Source organism: Pyxicephalus adspersus, chromosome 7, assembly GCF_032062135.1.
Source record: "Pyxicephalus adspersus chromosome 7, UCB_Pads_2.0, whole genome shotgun sequence".
Lineage (NCBI taxonomy): Eukaryota > Metazoa > Chordata > Amphibia > Anura > Pyxicephalidae > Pyxicephalus > Pyxicephalus adspersus.
The window spans coordinates 41,822,656-41,839,997 of NC_092864.1; the positions used below are offsets into that span (position 1 = coordinate 41,822,656).

The 17,342-nt window shown below is 37.4% G+C and overlaps 1 protein-coding gene across 10 annotated transcripts in view; it reads left to right on the forward strand.

The window, feature by feature from the left end:
- Positions 1-17,342, forward strand: part of PKP4 (plakophilin 4) — a 180,748-nt gene that overhangs the window by 157,182 nt on the left and 6,224 nt on the right. For all 10 annotated transcript variants that reach the window (XM_072418185.1, XM_072418187.1, XM_072418186.1 and 7 more), the window contains 8 exons: positions 7,385-7,568; positions 9,351-9,468; positions 11,402-11,590; positions 12,564-12,737; positions 13,265-13,415; positions 13,839-14,034; positions 14,957-15,041; positions 16,111-16,228. In XM_072418185.1, the coding sequence (XP_072274286.1) occupies positions 7,385-7,568; positions 9,351-9,468; positions 11,402-11,590; positions 12,564-12,737; positions 13,265-13,415; positions 13,839-14,034; positions 14,957-15,041; positions 16,111-16,228 (1,215 nt within the window). The remainder of the gene's footprint in view (positions 1-7,384; positions 7,569-9,350; positions 9,469-11,401; positions 11,591-12,563; positions 12,738-13,264; positions 13,416-13,838; positions 14,035-14,956; positions 15,042-16,110; positions 16,229-17,342) is intronic.

The window sequence follows — 17,342 nt, forward strand, 5'->3', positions numbered from 1 at the left end:
CATACCACATCACCTGTAAATCATGGCAGGGGCAGTGTGATGGCTTGGGCGTGCATGGCTGCCAGTGGCACGGGGACACTAGTGTTTATCCATGATGTGACACAGGACAGAAGCAGCCAAACAAATTCTGAGGTGTTCAGAGACATACTCTCTTCTCAAATTCAGTTAAATGCAGTCACATTGATTGGGAGCCGTTTCATAATACAGATGGACAATGACCCAAAACATACAGCCAAAGCAACCCAGGAGTTTATTAAAGCAAAGAAGTGGAATATTCTTGAATAGCCAAGTCGGTCACCTGATCTGAACCCAATTGAGCAGGAATTTCACTTGTTGAAGACTAAACTTCGGACTGGAAGGCCCACAAACAGCAACTAAAAGCCGCTGCAGGCCTGACAGTGTATTAAAAAGGAAGAAACCCAGCATCTGGTGATATTCAAGACTACAGTATGTCATTCCCAACAAAGGGTTTTCAACCAAGTATTAGAAATGAACATTTTATTTTCAGCTTTTTATTTTGTCCAATTACTTTTGAGCCCCTGAAATGAAGTGATTGTGTTAAAAAAAGGCTTTAGTTCCTCACATTTTTATGAATTAAAGCTTAAAGTCTGCAGTTCAACTGCATCTGAGTTGTTTCATTTAAAATCAATTGTGGTAATATACAGAACCAAAATTAGAAAAAAGTTGTCTGTCCAAATATTTATGGACCTAACTGTAGATCAGCCTTTCCTAACTTTATACCTCTGAGGAACACTTGGAATCATTTTAAGTCTCAAGGAACTACTACAAAGTAGTGTTGCCTGCAGAGCTATTATAAATTTGCTGCGGAGCCATTATCAAATGAGAGGTTATTCGGCCATAGTTTCAGAAAATCCTACCAAGCTCTGGAGGACCCTAGGGTTCCACGAAACACTGGTTGAAAATGGCTGGCTGATGTAGATGCTCACCTGTTTATCCATCACTTACGGGCGGGGGGGTTGATGCAAAAGTAGTCCCCACCATATGTGTGTCATTTGGAAAAGTTGACCCTTCTTCTTTTTGCAGTTCCAGCACAAGCTCTTTAAGCTCACAAGTTGACCCCATTGGTTTTACTTTCAGCATGCCTTCCTGTATGCCTAGGGGGAAACCACCAGTAAAAAAAGCAATTTTCACAGAAAACCCAGTTGTACTTTTTTTCAAGGAGTGGATAGGGTTAGAACAAGATACCACTAGAAATGCATTAGGCTTGTAAATTATATAAGTAAGCTGTGAAAAGGTACACAGTACAACACATGTACAGTCTGTACTGATGTATCTCCCTATTTGAACGTGTCACGTAAAGCATAACCAGAGATTTGTAAAAAAAAACTTAGGTAACTGCTGTAGAGCATCACAATTTCTTTAGAACACGTTTGCTAAACTTGGATGAAGTATCAGACCAGGCTTGAGATCTGTGTCAAGCTCTAAAATTGGTGGTACATACCTATGGTGGTGGTTAGACAAAAGGCTTCCGTAGGTACTCATAAATGTAAAAGTTATAAGAATTAGGGCAAAATGCAGGAAAATCAGTGACATTTCCAGGATATATTTTTTGAAAATCTTGGGACATCTCTTATAATTAGGGGCCTTTTAAAAGCTAAAGAATGCAACAAGGCTACCCAGAAACCCTAGCCACATTTGATTGTTGATTTGGTCAGATTACTAGGTCCTAGTTACCAACACACTAGGGTGACGAGCACAACATTCCCTGCACAGTGTTTTTGTTTGTTTAATTTGGAAGAAACATAAATGTGAACCCTTATGAGAAGGCAGACGGAAAAGCTGCCACTTGAGCAACTTTTCTGGAAGATGTATAAGCTCATTCTTTGTTCCGCAAAATGGAACAATCACCATTTAAGTGTAAGTGGTGCTCCTGGCTTCAGGTAGGAACATTATGTCATTGTTTCACATGGTTGAAAATAATCAAAGAAGCTTTTTACAACTTGGCTGACTTGTACGCGGCAGCGATTTTCACATTAGCGTCTTTGACGGTGCAGAGCAAGGTGAGCATTCTGCTTTGTGTCGGCTCCTCTTGAATCTTTAACCTTTTGGCCAGACATCGGCGGCATAACTGAGGGTGCTGTATTGTACTTATGAATGTGGTAGGATGGTGCATTAGTAGAATAAGCTGCTATCCCATTTAGTTTACAGATTTTTATATCACTAAAACTGATTTTTATAAAAAGCCAGGTTTTTTTGATGCATGAAAAGGTACTCGAAAATTTTCATTAACTTTTTTTCTGTTTGTTAAAGTAAATCAAAAGCCCAAACATTTGTTTGGGATTTCCCTATATATCTCGGCCTATATACAAAACAGGTATTGAGAAGAGATCTCTCAAAAGTGAAATAGACGCAAACAAATTTTTTGGTTCCCCTCTATGAAAATAAAAATATCCACGATTGTTTTTGAAATAAATTGAAAAGGAAAAAAAAGTAATTGACATACATAATTTGTTTTGTTTTCAATGAAAAACAAACTTTGCTTTAGAGTTTTCATTTAACAAAATATTTCAACATATAATGAAAACAAGGCCAAAAAAGATGGGACTCACAACCTAACACTGCAAATGGGCAATTTTTGTCACTCTCAATGAGGCTTCTGCACCAAGACACCAGGGATAATGCTGAAGAAGCTGCAAAGATGAGATGGGAGAGTTTGCCCAAATGACCATCCTCTCCACATAGCAGGGTTTATGGTACAGTAACCAGAAAAACAACTATGCTTTAAGAACAAAAAATAGGAAAAGATATTTGGAGTTTGCATGTGGTGAACTTCCCAAACACATGGAAGAAGGTTTCCTGGTCAGATGAAACTAAAATTGAACTGTGACCATCAAAAAATGCCATTCATGGCACTAACATCAACACTTAATGTCAACACGCCCAGAGAACACTGTTCCCACAGTGAATTATGGTAAATCAGTGTCGTACTTTGGGGCTGTTATTGGCAGGGACAGGTATCTAGTTATTATTGAAGGGAAGATGTGTGGTACTAAATACAGGGCAATTAATGAAGAAAACCTGTTTGTATTCTAGAGCTTATTCCACAGCCTGTGACCACCACAGCCCGTTCAGCCTTCAATGTTAATACATCCCAATGGCTACATGTGCCAAGCCAAATAGATAATACCCAAATCAACTTGCAGCAAAAGGTGGCTCTACAACATATTTGACTTTGATGGGTGACTATCCATGTACACAATTTTGTTTGGATCACAAAATATATTTTGCACTTTCAAAGTGGTATGTTCTATAAACAAATGTTGCTTAATCTCCCAAAGAAACATTATAATTCCAGGGTATAATCCAACAAAACACCACACATGCTGAGGTAGCTGAATAGTTCTGTGAGGCACTGTATGTGTGAGACTATTGCTTTTCATTTAATCACATTTTGAAGGCATAAAAACTTCAGTGAGCAGTAAGCATATCAATAAATTTGTCTATGGCTGCAGATCCATTCTTAGACCATTGTCAGAGGAATTTACGTTTCCTTTGATTGGATGGGTGCAGTCAACAGTTAAGTTGATGACTTATCAAAATAGAACACTTTTTTTTTCTTTACTCATTAAAAGGTAACTCATCACAGGAGAAATATGTAAGCTTTTACTGCTGAGCTTCTTTTAAAGATGTTGGTTGTCAGGCTCTCCATGGCTTGGATAATATCAGAGTTCCTGACCATCCTTATTTTCAACAAAAGAAGTGAGAATTTGGAAAGAAATTGTAGAGTAGGTGAAGACTGTTTTTTTTTTCTCTTTGTGTTAGTGTTGCATATTTGTCCTCCCATCCTTGTCAGAAAGACATGAATTGGGGTAAATAATTAATACAGAGCCCCAGATAGCAGTAAAAACCTGACACAAATTCCAGAATATTTTCCGGGGCATTACTGCAAAAATATCACTGTTTGTATGACAGTGCATAAGCTGCTAAAAAGTTATTTCAAAAGTACATCAATTCTTTACAAGAGTTTTCTAAATGGCTGGAGATCTCAGTTGTCTGATCTGATTAACAAAATATAACTTGTCTGACAAACGCTTAGAAACAAATTCACCAAGGGCAGATGTTAAGTGAAGATTTTAATAATTTTGCTGTCAAACTGTATGACACATGGAAAATAAATAAAGAAGTGTTATTGAAATGGCATTGAACTTCTGAAGATCTTAAATAGAAGGCAGTGTAACCTGAACAGCGCACTGTGGACATAAACCAGCGACATTTCAACTGCAATGCCTGCTTTTTAAACTAGAAAGTCTGTAGTGTCTTATTTTTACTTTGCAGTGCTTACATTTTTTTCATAGTATTAAATTGTAAATCCCAAAGTACTAATATTACAAAGCTCAAATACATATGCTCAATATTTCTACATGCCAAATGATTTATGGTTTTGGTCATCCATTCTTGTAAAACACACAGCTCTGTACATCTGGAAGAATATGGTTTACATTACTCTTTCAAGGGTCATCTGCCTGCTCTATGGACAAAGATAATGATGCTAATTAAGTGTCCAATAAACAGGACTGAGGCAAAAAAAGCCATAGATTCTGCATTGCTAAACAAGGAAACCTTTATCATCTGGCTGTGTAGTGTGGAGGATGTTTTAGCAGACAAAATAGGAAAGATATGGAGATATGAGGGGAGATATGATCACCCTGTATAAATATATAAATGGTCCATATAGAAAACTCTCCTCCCAACTATTAACTTTGTGATCGTTACAAAGGACAAGAGGGCAATCTTTGCGTCTGGAGGAAAAGAAGTTTAAGCTCCGGATAAGGAAGGGATTCTTCACTGTAAGGTCTGTGAAAATGTGGAATAGGCTCCCTCAGGAAGTAGTTTCAGCAACTTCTATAGATTGCTTTAGGAAAAAGCTAGATGCTTTTCTAGAAGTACATAATATAACTGGATAATAATTGGGAAGGATTTTTTTCCCTTGTTGGAGCAAATAGTACCAGGGTTTTTTTTCCCTTCCTCTAGACTAACTATGTCCATAGGGTTTTATATCTGGGATATGTTTATTTCCCTAGTGGTTAAACTTGATGGAAATTTTTTTTTCAACCCGGGATACTATATATGAATTTCAACTGTTTAGCTGTTAGCTACTTACAATTTCCTTACTTACAATCTGACTTTTTGAATAATTCCACTGCTAAAAGGTAAAGAAGGTGAGAATATTTATGATATGCATCTTACCCTGGGACAAAAGTACACACAGCCTAATAATGACGTTATATGTGATGTCTTACTTGAGAAACCTTGAAAACGTGGAAGCAACCTTGTAATTCTTTGTGCCGTAAAGCCATCTTTGATGAGTTGTTTGATAACAGCCCCATGGAGCTGGAGCATATGTGTTTCTGTTTAGGTGGTCATGTTGAATATGAGTTTGCAAACAAAACCAAGTTTGCAGATCGTATTTAGGACCTGCTCATCAAACATGGGCACACACCCACCCACACCACCTCATGTCCTGAGTCAGAGTTCAGTTACTTTCCTCACAATATTGCATTTGGGCTGCTTTTCCTATATACATTTAGCCAGAATGCAAAACTGGCTGCTTTTACTTTTCTTCTTAAAAGGCTCAAATACTGACTGTCCAAACAATGCAGAGTGTCCGCCAATTATTTGTGACAAAAGATTTTGATTGCTTACACCAACCATTGGGTTTTTTTTCCCAAAAAGCATGTTCTTAATGTAAAGTTCTGTGATGTTCTGACAACAGAAAACTGCATTGCAGATCCCAGAGCTAATGTGGCTTTTAAAATTTTTAACATTATGGGTAGAGAAAAGCAGTAATTAGCTTTTCTGTTGCAGTAAACGGATCTTATTACAGATCTGTGTCTTCTTAATGAAATTGCCTAATTGCTTTTTCTTTACCATCATAAAGTTTGTTTTCATGAAAAGCAGCCTCCTTTACATCCTTACAAGATTACATAGTATATAGGACAAATTCAGAGGGTAGAACTTTTGGGAACCTGCATGCAAAGTAATCTGTCACCTCCTGTCCATTTTAACATTATTAGCAGCTAGACTTTCATGCTTGTGTTTTCTTTTGTGGGGATGTGAAAATGCAGCATGTTTTTGGGTGAATTTTGCTTGCATTCAGCACCAATTTGAGATTCTATATGACTTGCATGAGGATGAAGAACAGTTTAGACAGAAGGAAAAGCCAATAGAAACAACTCTAAATGTGCTTTCCAAAGCACATGGAAACTGGGCAGTTGTGTCCACTTTCAGCCACCTACACTGATATAAACCTCAAGTTTCCATGTACTGTACTTTCACGAATTACCAAGGGCCCCTAGCATAGCAAAACAAACACTTTCTAAGTATTTGCTACAGTAAATATTTAGTACTTTTATACTTTGTAAATGTCAATCAGATGAGTGTGAAAAAGACAAAACAAACCAGCAGTCCAGTACCTGTTTTCTTTTCTTTTTTTTTTTTTTTTCATGTTAAACGTTTGTGTATATATATAGTTTCTTAGTAGATAGTTTGTATTATTGCTTATTCTGTCATCCATACTTGTTCATTACAAATGCTGACTGTTTGCTGCTCCTTCTCACAATGAGCTGAGAAAACAATGCACTCCTCATTTGGTGGATTACATCTTGAAAGATGTTAAAGTGCACTTGTACCCAGACGAACGATCATTTATATATTGTCATCAAGAGCTTAAAACAAGCCATCCCTGACCTCCTTAGGTGCTTTCATGTAAAAATATTCTGTCACAAAAAAAGACTCTGAAGTCTAGTTTTAGTTTCTAACCACTTAGAAACACCTGCTGTGTGTTTACATTAAAGTTCTGGCAGGCTGCCAAGTTCTGCTTACATTTATTAGTGCCAAAAATATGAAAGTATATAAATATGCAAAATCTGATGGAAACAAATTATATGAAATCCCATTCCCATTGGGGAAAGGTATTTTATAGTAACTGTATGACATTGCCTGTAATGGCAGTATCGTTTTCCGATTTCCTTTTTACATAAACATTAGGTTTTTCTTATTACTGGAATTAGGCTTTAAAGATACATGTCTAAGACTACCCTGTCCAGAGGGTGCAACTTTGCAGTTTGTAAAAAAAAAAAAAAAAGCTTTTCCTGCAGGAGTTACTAGATAAAAACACAAATTACAGTAATGCTCTTGACATATTGTCATTTTTGCTTTATTTCCATAGTTACACCTAAAACATTGCAATTATCACCACAATAATTTCAGGTAAGAATAGGAAAAGTAAAGCTCCAACCTTGATGTTCTATTTATCTGTGTTCTAGCAGTGTAGGCAGCTGCAGTCTAGCCTTATTCACAGTCTAGAAGAGTGCTGTGTATTTTCCCGTGTCTGTTTTATGGAGTCTGTGCTCTGTACTTTCAGGAGTTCTGTGGAACTTATCATCCTGCGATGCTGTAAAGATGACTATTATCCGTGACGCTCTGTCTCCTCTCACAAACACTGTGATCGTTCCAAATTCCGGCCTGAATAATTCTTCTTTTGATGATGATCATAAAGTGAAGTTTCAGTGCTCGGCGGTTTTGCGGAACACCACTGGCTGCATGAGGTAATACACAAATATCTCACCCACATTCTCAGTCTCACCCACAATCTGCATCTGACACATAGGGCTAAACAAATTTCTGGAAAAGGCTACAATTGGCAATATTAACATGTTATTTCCATAACATTTTGATTTTGGGTAGAGCAGGGAAAAGAATGAGTGTATATAATAGACCGTATTTCCTATTGCTTCCTGTCCTTTTTAATGGGTCAGGAAGGGAAAGTATATAGGGGTAAATCTTTCCAATTATGACACAACCGTAAAAGCAGACGGTGATCCTAAATAAGTGTTTCTCAACCAGGGGGCCTCCAGAAGTTGCTTTTGGCTATATCTGTAAGGGTGACATTCTTCCCACTGGCTAGCAATGTAGGAGGCATTGTTCCCAATGACCACCAACCAATGTACTGTGAGCTATGAATATAGTAATCATAGCAGGGTTTCCCTGAAGACCGGAAAGTTATTTCAAGGGGTTCACCCATGGTAAAGAGGATGAGAAATCCAGTCTTAAACCATCCCTGCTGTAAAACTCATTGCTACCTGACACCACCCTTTACCTGAAAACAAAAACAAATGGTTAATGATGGATATGTACCCTTTGGATTACCTATGTCATCAGGAATGGTAAATCTGCCCTTCTGTGGAAAAATGCCTGAAACTATGTTGGGAAAATATCTGTTCATGATATAAATACTGCAGTATCCCTGGTAACCTAATTGGTTATAAATCTGTATATGTGAGTGCAGTTAAGAAAAAACGGAATCCAGAATGATTTATTCGGCCTTCAAAATCATTTTTCTATCATGGAAAAAATAGAAACGGATTATAAACCCTGTCCAAATTTTTTATCTGCCGTCTTTGTCATAATGACCATTGCTGCTAGAACAGCACATCAAATCAAAAACATTTGTCACCTGAACAGAAATTGGGAAATTTCCCTTTTAAGTTTTGTACAGATTTCATCATATTTGCGCTTAAATCTCTGTGACAGGAAGTAATGGGAAATCTTCACAACACAAGAATAGCAAAAAAGTTGAATGTTCCGAAACCTTTGATACTTGACCTAAAACACAAAAAAAGGAATCTTTAAGCTGTACATATCCTGTATTTTCCTTTGAAAGTAAGAAGACACATGACCGCATACATATGGGTGTAAAGAAACAAAAATCTTGCACAGAAAGTAAATAAAAAATGAAATACTTAGTTTATACATAACCTTTTAATAAAAAGTGTTATGTGAGAAATAACAGGGGATGCCACTACTGATCTGAAAATTTTCAGAAAGATCAGACAGTTGCAGCATTTGTATTTCTCTTGTGAAGTTTTCTTTATAATGCCAGTATTGTGCTTGTGAGCAAGACGATGCTTCCATCCATATGTCCTGTGGCGTCTTGCAGTCATTTAAATGGATCATGGACCCCATCAGCTGAATTCCAAGATGAAATACAATGAGCTGTAATGTAGTGTGTAAGCACCTTTGACCCACCACTGTGCTTATACTGTCTGTGTTTACTCATCAACCAGGTTGCTAACGGATTTTTCCTTGTCAAGTTTTTTTGTTAGACTTTTTGTTTTTGTTAGACTTAACTATCATCTTTATACACATTACCATGTACCTCTTGTTCAGCCCTAGCTCTATGTAACTTTGCTAAGACATGCAGCATCATTTCTCTTAGAAGTTGCCACTTTCTGTGAAAACTCCTAAACCTAATGTTGTATTTGACCTCTGTCAGAAGGTGTCTTTTAAAGGCAGCATCGATTTTCTGTGTCATGCCTTTATTCCTTTAGAAATCTGAGTTCAGCAGGAGAAGAAGCTCGCAAGCAGATGAGATATTGCGAAGGGCTGGTAGACTCCCTCCTCTTCGTGATTCAGACCTGCGTGAACACATCAGATTTTGACAGCAAGGTATCTATTTTATTTATTCTGATAGCGATAACATATTTCTACATAGTGCTGTTTACTATGCATTAAGTTTTTTGCTGCTTCTTAAACCTCAGCCATAGGTAATTTTCTCCAGCCTGTTAGCACATTTGCAGATATGTTTAAGAACAGTTTTCTATAATGTGTACTTCAATTCATGTCTCCAGAATAAAATTAGTTGGAATGAAATACTAGCCGTTTTCCTTCAGTAATTCTAATCAATAGGCTCATTAAGATAGGTCACATGTTCCCACAAGTGTCTGCACTACAAGTGGTATCAAGTCCATAGATTCATAGGGCTTAAAGCTGAATTCCAGGCAACTACTAAATATACACAAAAAATGTATTTATAAAATTTTATCTACCAAAAGATTTGTAATTTTTTTACATCCAGTCCTGAGATATAAGTGGAAATAAAATAAAAAATAAATTGGCATCAGGCCATGTCTTTTTTGCAATAACTGTTCTTACCTGCCTGATTACCGCCTATCTGAGAGCATTCGCAGCTCAGTGTTTACCAAGCATATCTCTCAGTCCTGGCTTTCCTTGCGGGTACCGGGACTGAATAAAAGCAGTCTTGTGAGAGTTAAGTCATCCCAATGTGGCTGAAGATTGGAGTGTGGGAAAAATGGCCTCTTAACTGAACAAGAATAGGTGAGTATCCCTAGGGTTTAGTTCCACTTCAAGTATATGTATATTCAAGTGTATGTATGTCTAAATGTTGTTTGTTTTAGATTTAGGGTAGAAAGAAAAAATTTTTTTGCAGTCATGCTAGAGAGTTTTATTCCACTTCTCCTTTAAAAGCAACAGGAAATAAGTGAGGGAATTTCAAGTTGTGAAAAGCTACCACAAGATCATGTCCCCATTAAAATATTTCCACTTCTCTTGCACTTAACAGTAAAATATTGTGTTTTCCTTCACTTTCTGTCTTTATAATAATGGTCACCAAGAAAAATAGGGCAAATATCCCTCATCGTGAATGAAAAAGTAGTAAAATCTTGGTAACCTTTCCCTACCTTTTCCGAAACTTAAGGAAAAAGTTTTCCCTAACATACCTTTTTAAACAATGTTTTTTCATCACCTACCCACCCCAGGCTCAAGGCTTGATAATGAAGGACCTGCAGCAGGCTCCCATCTCTCTTATTTGCTGAATGCAGGTACATGGATCAGCTCCAAATGAACAACACAATCTCTCATTTATACTATATTTGACATTTTCTTAACAACTGGTTAGCCAGGATGTTGTTTCCATGTCTGGAACTATCATTCTATGTTATGTCAGCCATTATAATTACATTTTATGTAGTTTTAGTGCAGACATAATACACAGCATGTGTCTTATCCATAGCCATGTCACAGTTTAAGCTCCAAATCTAATAGTCGAAGACCAGAGTTTGGGGATAAGCCAAATAACCTACTGGTATGTTTTTGCTCGAGGAGAATCCACAAATGTGTGCACAACACAAATCACAAATATGTAAATCTTGAATGTCACTTGCAAAAATTCTTCTTGGGTAACTTTACAGTATAGGAATTCAATAATATGGCAACAAGTCTTCTGAAATTTCTTCAACACCAGTGAATAGCGTTTTTGTAAGAGGGGTAGACGTTAAGGTACAGTGGGTGGCGGAGTGCAGATTCGGCATTATGTACAGCCCAGATAATTGTCCACATTTTTATCAGCCAGAATGACAGCGAGATTTTCTTTATATCCTAGTTGGAATATGTTTATTAAATTTTGCAATTATTCTGTGAGTCATTAGGATTATGGCTAACTGTCTAAAAAGCACGTAATGTCTTCCTTTGTAAGATGGCAGCAAGCCTTTCTGTGGCATAACGAATTATCTAGTGTTCCTCTCAGCCATATGGAGTGTTTGAGAATGTCTAACCCTGACAGCCTGCCTTCCCTCTCTTCCAGACAGTGGAGAACTGTGTCTGTACGCTAAGAAACTTATCTTACCGCCTAGAATTAGAAGTGCCTCAAGCTCGACTGCTGGGAATTAATGAAATGGAGGACTTCTGCAAAGAATCCCCTAGCAAAGAGTCCGACTCGAGCTGTTGGGGTAAAAAAAAGAAAAAGAAGAAAAGGCCGCCTCAAGAAGAGCTGGTGAGTGCAAATAGGGGATATTAGAAGAAGAAACAAACCGAATAATGATGCTTTATCCTGCAGTTTGATGATCTTTTATGGCCTTTTTCTTGGGCAACTTTAGTTAAGTTTGTAAAATTGTTTTATTGGGCCAGCAGCATCAATTAAATAAGGAATATTCAAGAGAGCCAAACTTATAGGCTGCAATGCTGATAATCACAAGGATTTGTTGTTTCTAAGCATTCACTGTGTTCACTTTGTTTTGATATTTTCAATCCACATTTGGATTCTAATTGCATTATATTTTAATAGTTTTTGACTTTTCAATGTACCATCCATTTGTTTGATAAATTAGAATTCCACTATGTGAAAATATTAAAAGTAGAACTAAGGTTCCACTTTAACAATTTTTGATCCGAAAGGGACAAATGAGCCCCCCTTTGCAATAGTCCCTTACCTACCTGACTGCTTCTGGGAAAAGTGTTAAAAACACTGAGCTACATGTGCACAGTTAAACATTGGTTGCAAGAATACCTAGCAAACCCAGGTTGCCCAGCTCTTGTGAGAACTAAATGAACTTCGGCACAGGAGTCAGGTCATCCCGGCTCAGTCAATCAAGAAGATTGAAGATCATTTCTAGGAAGAGAAGAAGGTAATAGGTGATGGTATCCTACAAAGGAACAGGGAAAGGTGAGTATAGCATGGGGTTTAGTTCTGTTTTAAGGAAGCAGTTGTATATGGCCACGTTCTCAATATAAATCAATATGCATTCCTTATATGTACAATTGTTTTTATTCATTGTAAGTTTGTGAATAAATATTGATGATTTATGTTCTAGTTGACACTATTTTTGTGACAATGGAGCAGTGATATTAAATATATAGTTAAGGCCAACTCAAATTTCCACTTTTTGAAAAGTTTAGTTTTGCTCTATAGTATTTTAATATTCATGTAGAATTTGTTTTTCCAATATATCTTCTTTTTCTCCCTGCAGTGGGATGGTGTAGGCCCAATTCCTGGACTCTCTCAATCTCCAAAAGGTGTTGAAATGCTCTGGCACCCTACTGTAGTAAAGCCATATTTAACTCTTCTAGCAGAAAGCTCGAACCCAGCTACTTTGGAAGGTTCTGCTGGGTCTCTGCAAAACCTTTCTGCTGGGAATTGGAAGGTAATACATCACTTGCAAATTACTTGGTGTTACCGAGGCATAGATTAAGTGCTTTTTTTTATTCATTACAACAATGACATTTAATTTTTAGAGGCATGTTTTACAAAGCCAGAATGTTCAGCTATTAAATAAAATAGTTTTGTGACATAATTGTAATTTTTTTTTCCAACAAAGTAAAACAGCCTAATGATCAAGGTTTCTGATTCCAAGACTTTGCCAGGGGTTGTACCTGAATTGGCAATGAAAATTTTAAGCAAATGACACTGCTAGACTGAAGAGAAAATGAAAATATGATGCACCAAGTTACAAATGTATTTTGTTCAATGTATGTCCCGTTTACCCTTAATACATTGCAATAAATAAACAAATTTTACGTATTTAATAAAGTGTTCATTTGGCTCATACCTCTGGATTTTACCTTTGGTTGCTAGCAATAGTATACATTGGATAGTGGAGCTGAGATGACTGGTGAAGTATCTCTGTGCTGACATTGTAAATAATCTCTTGTCTTCTCTCTGTCTCTGCAGTTTGCAGCATACATCAGAGCGGCTGTCAGGAAGGAGAAAGGACTGCCCATACTGGTGGAGCTGCTGAGGATGGATAACGACAGAGTGGTGTCTTCTGTGGCCACGGCATTGAGAAATATGGCATTGGATGTCCGCAACAAAGAGCTAATTGGTACATAGTGGAAGCACAGACATAGATAGCTGTATTGATTGCTAGGGTTTGCACACTTGATTTTACAGAATGATATAACATTCCTATTTTATCCTCATCCTTTACACTAATCTATATTGCTCATATTATCACAAAGCACAAAACCTGCACTGATTAAGGCCAGCTAAATATGAGAGCAGAGGCATAGTATTACCTGGCTTTTTCCCCTGTAAAGACCAGTGTGGACTTAATTTCAAAGAGATCTGTATAGGTTGCCTTTGCTGACGTTTTAAATTGCTTGTTGTCCAGTTGTCATGCTGATCATCTGCTTAGTTGCTTTGAAAGGTTTTATTTCATGTGGAAAAAAACCTGATTATGATATTGTGCCGTAATACTACATTTTCCATGTATCAAAGGATCAGCAATTTATTTCACATTATATAGGCAAATATGCAATGCGGGACTTGGTGAACCGGCTTCCAGGAGGCAATAGTCCTAGCGTTTTGTCAGATGACACAGTGGCCGCCATCTGCTGTGCTTTGCATGAGGTCACCAGCAAGAACATGGAGAATGCAAAGGCCCTGGCAGACACCGGAGGAATTGAAAAGCTAGTGAACATCACCAAAGGAAAAGGAGAAAGGCAAGTTTTCTTTGATCTGCTGCCCTAAAATCAATTTTTGGTTTTTTAAACAAGCCCTTAACATCTTGCAACTAGTTGCTTTTAATATAAATAAATGAAAAGTGCTTGCACTTTCCAATATTTCGCAAACAATTAAGGTTATCATCCATTTCTGCTGCCATCCTTTTATTAATTCATACTGCATCTTCGTTAAAAACATCTGTCCATTTGGTTTCACAGCAGGAGTGAAGGGACAGCGAGACGTCGTGTTCATATGAAAATTGGATTATCCATTTTATTAGATTTAATCCAAATTTAATTTCTTTCTCGTAAGCCAAGGATGTCCTGGGTGTATGCCATTACATCGTCAATTTAATACAGGTCTCTCTAGTTTTATGTTTCCAGCTATTATGGATCAAAATGGGAACTGATGACAGTGCCAATTAAGGATTACCAACATTTGCAGCCATTGAACTCTAATGTGCTCACTTATGGCAAACAGTGGATATTGCACGCCACAATTATTTAATTAAGAAAATTGAGACCCTGTTCATCAAAGAAAAACCTATGATGTTCTTAACGCTCCTGGATTGGAAGTTCTCCATGATTGGAGTAGGTGATGGGACATTGACAGGTCAAAAGACCAGGCTCTCTCCTCTTCCCTCCATTGTAGATTCCTAGAATAGCAAATCAGCCTGTACACCTGCATGTGATAGCCTCCAGGTGGAACTGAAATCTAATAAATGAAAGGTGCTGGTAACGGGCAATCAGGCTGCCACAAAGGCAGGGTACATTTTTCTGGATGACCACCCAACTAGAGAATGAGGCAAGCTTTCTGACTTACTGTACAGGAGAGGAACCCGTACACTTGTTTAAGACTGAGAGACTGAGGAGGTTCATAGCCTAGCTTTTAAAATTTGTCTTTTTTTTTTTTTTCTTACAGATCCTCTTTGAAAGTGGTGAAAGCAGCTGCCCAGGTATTAAATACATTGTGGCAGTATCGAGATCTGCGCAGCATTTATAAGAAGGTATGTACCAATATTGTATTCACATTCCTGGAATTCACATTACCAGACAAATAGTGTCTGTAAAGTTTGATAGGTAAAGAGAGTCCAACTCCAATCTTTGAGGGCCACATACAGGCCAGATTTTTTCCCTGTAATTTTCTGGCATTGTAAACTATATCTTACTAAATACCCAGCTGTCTGTCAGAGAAATACCAAAAATGTGTACAAACTCTGGCCGAGAACTGAAGCTGTTGTAGGATATATATTTTTACTAAATTCACATTTTGGTTCAGAAATGAACATCCATATTTTTTTTCCTTATATGTTCAAACCATTTATAGATTTTGATTATGAAAATTTCTACATGGATGGTTTGCCCAAGGCCCCCATGTTATGCGTGAAGCAAGGCTTTTCTCAATCAGGTCACACAGCTGATTCATGCAACCATGTTCACAATGGAACTGTGTGTGCTGTTAATTCTTTGCTTATTACTATAAAGGAGCAGGGAAAGAGGGGGACCACACTTTTCAAACATTGCAAGCTTTATTGATGGCTACACTATAGACATTGAGGTACTACCTGTTCTTAACAATGAGTAAAAAAGGTTTAAAACACACCATGTAAACATTTTAATGTCACAAGTTTAAACCTTCTTATTGAAATCGCTCAATAAATAGTAAACTGTCTACTTTAAATGGTATACATCAGATACAATACCTACACTTGAGGTGGCTTACTTAAACAGTCCATTTGATTTGTACCCAGTCAGGTGCTTGCACTACCAAGTTGTTGATGGTTATAGTTTAGATTCAGATGTGTGTGGTCAACATTACATTGTATAATCGGATAGTAATGTGTATGGTAAACATATATTTGAACATTTTTAAGGAGATGTCCCCAGTGTCATGTTTTTCCCTCATTTGAAGCTGAACAACAGGATTCACATAAGTTACATAAATGGCATACATCTCAGTCATCTTTACAGGATATATAATCGTGTATGGGGTGGTTTATACACATGTGAATGTTCTTTGCAGCTTTTACATATATAGTTTCATTGTAGTCCGATAATAATTTTTTTTTTCTACAGGATGGCTGGAATCAGTCTCATTTCATAACCCCTGTTTCCACATTAGAGCGCGACCGATTCAAATCCCACCCGTCTTTATCAACCACTAATCAGCAGATGTCACCAATGATCCAGTCAGGTGAGGAACAAATCACATGACATGAGGCATTGCCTGCACATAGCCAAGTAACTTTAGCATATCCTGACACAGTATAAGCCGTCTCTGGCAATGAGTATCTGTCATAGAGACAGTGTTGCTCATTTTAACATGTGCTGGTTTTGACAAGACTGTCTGATTCTGGTCCCTGCAGCTTCAGATGCTTTTATTTCCATTAATGTGCTTGGTAGACATGGAGACAGTTTGACAGCAAACTTAGGTTTGCATGCTAAGATGTATTACTGAAATAATCACAGTGTGCCTAGGGCATAGCTTTACCTGAACATTTCCCCAAACTGTGTTTTCTGCATTCTGTGTTACCACATTTATTTAGAATGGAAATATACAGAATGAGAACACTTGGGTCATCTAATTTGCCTTTTCAAATTTGTTTATTTTGTTGTTGCTCAAATACCTGTCCCGGTTCAGTTTTTTTGCCCTGCTTTTCTGGCTGTATATGCTTATCTCATCCTGCTCCACTCACATGTAGAGCAAAGCATTGTTGTAAGCAGTAAGACTAGTTGACTCTTGAGCCCAGGCATGGGAAGCTTTTGCAATTTTATCTGAATTTCCTGCTTTGATCTATGGTCCACTTGGCAGTGGACATCACAGAAGATGCTCAGTGTGGAACCTTTGTTTGCTTGAAAAACCTGCCGTATATACCCCTGGCCTGGTTAGGTTTACTAGGTACTGTTCTCCAAAACCAATAAAACATAAAAACCTCCAAAAATAGGAGGTTCAGGTTGACAATTACCATTTCCCTGTTATATGAAAAGTTATATAACAGGGAAATGGTAATTGTCATGGCTTAGCTCTGAAATCAAGCACCAGTAAAAAGTGAAACTAGTTTCTGTGATGGTCCAGGGGACATTTTCTGGTGAATTAAGGTGTAACCAGGCACTTTACTGATCTGTCTGATCTTAAACGGCAATCATTTAGATGAACGATTGTTTTAAGCTAATTATAATAACTGGGTTCTAAACCCAGGATACAGTGATTCCAATAATTATTCTTCTCTATACATATAAACTCTCCATGTAAATGCAGACCCCCATCCTCTTTTCCCCACTTCTCCTACTGCTGTTTCTGTAATTTA